The 6680-nt window shown below is 49.2% G+C and overlaps 1 protein-coding gene across 1 annotated transcript in view; it reads left to right on the forward strand.

Annotated features, from left to right (window-relative positions):
• The first annotated feature begins 3185 nt into the window (after window positions 1–3185).
• Sh3rf1 (SH3 domain containing ring finger 1) overlaps window positions 3186–6680 on the forward strand; it is a 167266-nt gene continuing 163771 nt past the window's right edge. The window contains exons 1-2 of the mRNA XM_021218967.2: window positions 3186–3309; window positions 4896–5382. Of these exons, the coding sequence (XP_021074626.1) occupies window positions 4990–5382 (393 nt within the window). The 5' untranslated portion in view covers window positions 3186–3309; window positions 4896–4989. The remainder of the gene's footprint in view (window positions 3310–4895; window positions 5383–6680) is intronic.

The following is a 6680-nucleotide window of genomic DNA, read 5'->3' on the forward strand; positions in this document are numbered from 1 at the left end:
TTGCATATCTTCTTTACCACTGTCAATTCTGTTCCAAACGTCACAGTTAAACCTCACCAGAGAGGCCGAGGAGCACAGCCTTGAAGGAATCCATACATTGATCAGATCAAAGCCCCTGGAAATCAAGCATCTTCCCAAAGCGCATGAGCTGAGAGCCAAGCTCTTACCACATGAGCCCCTGGAGACAGCTTCCATTCAAGTCACAATGCCTTAAAAGAGAAAGAACATTGATTTCTTCTACCTGTTTGGCGTTGTTTGTTTGTTTGTTGTTTATAGAAAGTCTCATTGTGTAGCCCTGGCTGGCCTAGAACTCATAAGGACTTGTTGGCCAGGTGTGGTAGTACATGCCCTTAGTCTCAGTACTTGGGAGGCCGAGGCTGCTGGGTCTCCATGAATCTGAGGGAAGGAGAGAGAGAGAGAGAGAGAGAGAGAGAGAGAGAGAGAGAGAGAGAGAGAGAGAGAGAGAGAGAAAGAAGAAGAAGAAGAAGAAGAAGGAGGAGGAGGAGGAGGAGGAGGAGGAGGAGGAGAAGGCACCACCACGTGTCTGTCTTTAGAGGGAACAACACACACACAAAAAAAACCATAGGTAGAGTGGCACAGTCATGAAGGATAGACAAGAAAATCAGAGGTCAAACCCATTTCAAAGAAATAAAGACAGACAATGTTTCCCAAAACTGACTGCCATGATCAAAAAATGCACCACATACCTTCTATAAATATCTTCTCCTTCTCCTCCTCCTCCTCCTTCTCCTCCTCTTCCTTCTTCTCTTTCTCTTTCTGTCTTTGTCTGTCTCTCTGACTCTCTGACTCTCTGTCTGTCTGTCTGTCTGTCTGTCTGTCTCTGTCTCTGTCTCTGTCTGTCTCTCTGTCTGAGACCGAGCAGCCTCGGCTTCCCAAGTACTGAGACTAAGGGCATGTACTACCACACCTGGCCAACAAGTCCTTATGAGTTCTAGGCCAGCCAGGGCTACACAATGAGACTTTCTATAAACAACAAACAAACAAACAAAAAGCCAAACAGGTAGAAGAAATCAACGTTCTTTCTCTTTTAAGGCATTGTGACTTGAATGGAAACTGTCTCCAGGGGGTCATGTGGTGAGAGCTTGGCTCTCAGCTCATGCGCTTTGGGAAGATGCTTGATTTCCAGGGGCTTTGATCGATCTGATCAATTTATTGATCTCTTCGAGGATTCATATGATGGCATTATTAGGAGGAGGTGCAAAGAAGGAGGGGGGGCCCAGAAGTAGTCAGTGGGAGTCTGTCCTTGGGGGTTATCGCTTGGCTTGTCCCCCTTCTTGGGTTCTCCCTCAGCCTCTTGTCTGTCTAAACATCTCGTTTCCACACCGATGTCTTGTGCAAATAATCATGGATGGGACCCTCCGAAACTTAGAAATAAAATAGCCCCTTCCCCATTGTTTCTGCCTGGCATTTGGTCATTGCTATGCAAGAGTAAGCAACCCAATACAAGAGATTAAGTGATTGAGGTCCTACCTTTTCTCCACCCCCCCCCCCTTTTTTTTTTTGAGGAAAGAAACAGGTCTTGGAATCCAGAAAGCTGGAGTAGAGTCCTACTCTGTGATGTAGGGAAGTTACCCAAGTTGATCTTCAGTCTTAATAATCCCAGAATGGGTCTGTTCTCTGACTCTTGACTTTCCAGTCTGCATAGCCTTCATCTCCGGTTTCTGCAGCGTTAACTGGGCCAGTCACTTTCAGGATACTGTTCGTTGTTAACTATTTTTCTCGTCATTCTCTTTATCCATTCCCCCCCCCCCCGCCTTTTTTCAGCTCAACATAAACACATACTTGTTCTCCCTCTAACCGGAAAGGAAGTGGGCAATTATTTTTGGTATTCATACAGTCTAAGTCTCAGCATATTAATCTCTTTAGAACAGAGCTGGGAAGGATGACATTCAGAGCTGCTGTGAGGATGGAATTAATACGTTTAAGAGTTTAGTATGGTGCCTGGCTTAAAGTGACTGATGATTGCTACTTGCTATAATTTTATTTTCTTAACTTGAGTGATCCTCGTTTATCTATTTATTATTATGATTTAGCTGTGGCTCTGGCTGGAGATGAACTGATAACCCGAGATTCCTTTTCAATTCCTTGTCAGCTTGGTTGGTGGCCTGGCGGGAATTTCCTACACAATCTCTCTCGTTGAAGTTACGTTTGGTAAACTGACAGTAAGTATACACGGAATCATACTCTCTGACAACATTTAACTCGTCTCTGAAATAAGTTTGACAAACAAGCCTACACATACTCACACACCCTTGGACACCCCTTTTTGCAAACCCACACTTTAGAGTATACAGGTGTGTGCCCGGGGCAACAGAAACAGATTACAGAGATGATGATGATGATGGCTGCCTCCAAGGCACAGATACAAGAGGTATCCCCTAGCCAGCTTCAAGGCGCCGGCCCACCTGGGTCAGACTTTGAATTCACCCCATTTTAGGCAGGTAGGAAGAACCTCCCCAAGACTGGCTTTAATCTCCCACCTGTTTTTCTAGGTTTTTTTTTTTTTTTTTTCCTTTCTCATTTTGAATTTTAGGATCAGCAATTCTCCAAACTTGCTTGGATTTGTCTCTCTTGACTGCTGCAGATGCGGGGTCCGATTGCTGGGTGGAAGAGGCGGGCCCCGGGATCCATAGGGTGGTTAGTAACCCGGACCCCAGAACTAAGGGGTCTCACTTTTCTCTCTCTACGTCTACCCAGGCAGTGTGCACGCCCCGCAAAGCGCGATCGGTTCCCGCCAGAGCCACTCCCTTCTCTTGGTCACCGGGAAGAGTTGGTCTCCAGGCACCGGCCAGGCGGAGCCCGAGGCCGGCAGGGCGCCCTTGCCCCAGCCTCTTCCTGGTCCCTCGGCGCCACTCCCACCGCCCTCCTCCCGGGTAGCCCTATTTGCTCGGGGTGCGCGTCCTCGGGGTGAAGGCGCGGGTCCCCGAGCCTCCCTTCCTCTAAGTGCGTCCCCGAGGCCGCCGCCCGCTGGGGGGGCTCCTGCGCGGGTCCCCGAGCGGCGGGCGGCGCTGTGGTGCGTCCCTCCAGTCCCCGGGCGCCCGCTGCGCGCTGCCTCCGCCTCCACCTCCTCCTCCTCCTCGGCGGCGTCGCGTTCCCCCGCCCTCCTCGCTGGGCGGGTGGGAGGCGGCGGCGGCGGTGGCGTGCTGTGCGAGCGCGCGCGAGGGGGGCGGCCGTGAGGAGGCTCCCGGTGCCACCGCGGCGGCCGAGCCACACGGGCAGCGGGCTCGGCGGGGCCGCCTCTACCAGCGCTGCGGGGCCGCGAACAAAGGCGAACAGCAGAGGCGCGAGGTAGGGCGCGCGGCGAGTCGGGGACGCCGGGCGCGGGGTGGTGGCCGGTGGTCGCCCGCATCCCGGTGGTGCGCGCGGGTCGGTCCCCGCGCTTCCCCTTTGGGTCTCCGGGACCTGCCCGGAACGATCCCCGCGGCCTCTCTCGCCTCTTCCGAAGCCTCTGCCCGGCCTCGGGGCCGCGCTCTCCCCGGACGCAGCCCGGTCCCTCCTGTCTCTGGGGTGGCAGTCTCCGGGGACTGTCGCTGAGCTCATCCCCGCGGGGTCGCTAGTCTGCTTCCCGCCGCACTCCGTGGCGCTGACTTTGGCCAACTTAAGGCTGCATCTTTATATTTCTTTAAGTCCTTGAAAACTTCCACCGATCGGTGTTGGGCAATTTTTTTTTTTTTTTGTCCTGGATTTGACCTAAAGGGAGGCTGAGAGGAGGCAGCTGGGTGAGATTCCCTGTTCCTGGAGCTACCCGGCCGCTGCCTTAGCTCCTAGGACCATCTCTGTCCACGGCTGGCGACACCTGGCTCTGGGGCGTGTCTGTGGCGAGCACCACGCCACGGGGTTGGGGACTACCTGTGCTTCACCGTGGGAAGAGGGGCGCACCCTGGCTCTCCCCAGAACCGACTAGCCAGGAACAGCTGTTAATGTAGCCTCCAAATCCTTTCACCCCCTCCCCTCCTAGGCATCTACATTTAAACATTGATTGGGGTGGTGGTGGTGGTGGGGGACAGCAACGCGCCAACTGGCTTCAAATATTCTTTCTCCCACCTTTCTTCCGCTCTTTCTCCTGAAGGGCCCGTTTTTTGTTTTTTGTTTTTTGTTTTTTTTTTTTCAGATCGTACCCAGAGTTTTCAGCCTAGCATTCATTCCATCGTCGAATTTTGGTGATCATTTTGCTAGATTTTTCTGAATGGGATTAGGACAAGCCGTTCAGAAATCTGTTTCAGAGTTTGTCAGCCATGCCAGAAAGGGTGATTTTCTTGTAGCTATTTTCAAGCAGGTCTTGGTTATATCTTTTAGAATTGCCGACCATCAGCTCGGGGTGGTGGTGGTGGTGGTGGTGGTGGTGGTGGTGTGGTGCGTTGGATAAGGTTAAGCTGTTCTGTTCTCAGACAAGGAAGAAACATATGTATTTAATATTGGGATCATTTACCACAAGGATCACCCAAGGCAAGGCTTCTTAAATGATAACGGTGGCTTAACAATTGGGAAGGTCGTTGGACTTAAAAGTATTGTTTGAGATAGAGGAAACTTCCAGTCGATTTTGCTTAGGTTGTTCTCCAATAAGTTGAGAACTTCATTAGGCAGCCAATTTCGGCCCTTTATTGCTTTTTCATAAATCCCGTTTATTGCTTGCTCGTTCTTGCTGCCCAGTGAGGTTCTAGATATCTTCAGGGATTAGCAGGGAATCGTTGAAGAAGCCTGTTGTGTTTTTAATTGTTGACTTTGGAGCTCAGAAACCACATTCCAAAGCCAAGCTGGACTATGCAGAGGAAGCACTTTTGTGTACTTTTTGGTTCTTGGCTCCACTGTGAACTTTTCCCCCAGATAACAACAGTCATTTTTCTCTTTCCTCCCCTCTCTCCCCATAACTCCAGAGCAAAGTCTGAAATGGATGTTACATGAATCACTTTAAGGACTGCGCACAATTATGAACGTTCTGAAGCCGTTTTCTCACTAAAGTCACTCAAGATGGATGAGTCTGCCTTGTTGGACCTTCTGGAGTGCCCTGTGTGTCTAGAACGCCTGGATGCTTCCGCAAAGGTCTTACCCTGCCAGCATACGTTTTGCAAACGCTGTTTGCTGGGGATTGTGGGTTCCCGGAACGAACTCAGATGTCCCGAATGCCGAACTCTTGTTGGCTCTGGGGTCGACGAGCTCCCCAGTAACATCCTACTGGTCAGACTTCTGGATGGCATCAAGCAGAGGCCTTGGAAACCCGGCCCTGGTGGGGGCGGCGGGACCACCTGCACAAACGCATTAAGGGCGCAGGGCAGCACTGTGGTTAATTGTGGCTCGAAAGATCTGCAGAGCTCCCAGTGTGGACAGCAGCCTCGGGTGCAAGCCTGGAGTCCCCCAGTGAGGGTGAGTAGCTTGTAAGAGAGGCAGTTGGGTGAATAAAGGTGGTGATGACCGACTGCAGCTCTTCTTTATTAGCTTATTTTCCAAATCAGCTCAAAGAAGCCACACCTACCCTGGGCAGAAGATTCAACCTCAGGACCTTATTTTCTCTTGAAATAAGACGGGATCCGACATAGCAAATCCTGTTTTAAAGATGTTCTTTTATAGTCTCCATTGTCTGGTAGAATATGTTTTAGGAACCAGGTATCAAATGTTCATGAAAAGGAAAATTTGGTATGGTCTCACCCTTTTGATGGTTCTGAGAGAATCGTGTGTGTGTGTGTGTGTGTGTGTGTGTGTGTGTACACATACAAGTATATATAGTAAATACGTATATGAGTAAATCGTAGGAAAGAATGCAAGCCTTAATTTTTATGCTGCTTAGAGCCATTCTGGTGGTTTTATGAATGCACAGTACAGAATATGGTTGGAGGATTTTTTAACAAATCATGGCCACAGGTAGCAGCTTCGTTGCTGTAGCAACAGAATGTCACATAGGACTCTTACATCTGGCTGTATGTTGGGCTTTGTAGGGAGTGAAATGAAATACTCCGTCAAAATGATTTTTTTTTTCCCCTTTGGTTTGGGTGGAAATAATTGTAGGTGAAGTTCAATATTTCTACCTTTACTAAGCTTAATTTAGTATAGATGATTCTTAATGAATGAGAATTGTGTTTCATGTGATCGTTTCCTGATAGGGTGTGCTTTTGTTGTTTTTTCATAAAATGAGACACAGTCTTTGACATCCAGACAACAAGAGTTATTCTGTTTTGGTTGGAAGAAGGCAACGCTTCCATTTAGTAAATAGCTATCTACTAGGCAGTTTTGATAATTGGCCATGTATTTGTCAAGTGAATAGATTTTTATAGGCTATTAAAATTGTTATTATCTTTTAGATTTAAAACATTGTTATTTGTCTAAGGGTTTTGCCTGCACATGTGTATGTGTACCACCTATGTACCCGATGCCCATAAATGTCAGAAGAAGGAATCAGATTTCCCAGGAGCGGAATTAGAAATTGTTGTGAGTCACCATGTGGGTGCTGGGAACTGAACCCCAGTCCTCTGCAAGAGCAGCCAGTGTTCTTAACCACTGAGACATCTGTCTAGCCCCTAGTCATTTAAAAGAACATTTTAAAGCTGACTGAGATTTTTTTTTTTAAATATTTTTAGTCAGGAGCCGGGCAAGGTGGCGCACGCCTTTAATCCCAGCACTTGGGAGGCAGAGGCAGGCGAATTTCTGAGTTCGAGGCCAGCCTGGTC

This window comes from Mus pahari, chromosome 19 (assembly GCF_900095145.1).
Source record: "Mus pahari chromosome 19, PAHARI_EIJ_v1.1, whole genome shotgun sequence".
Classification (NCBI taxonomy): Eukaryota; Metazoa; Chordata; class Mammalia; order Rodentia; family Muridae; genus Mus; species Mus pahari.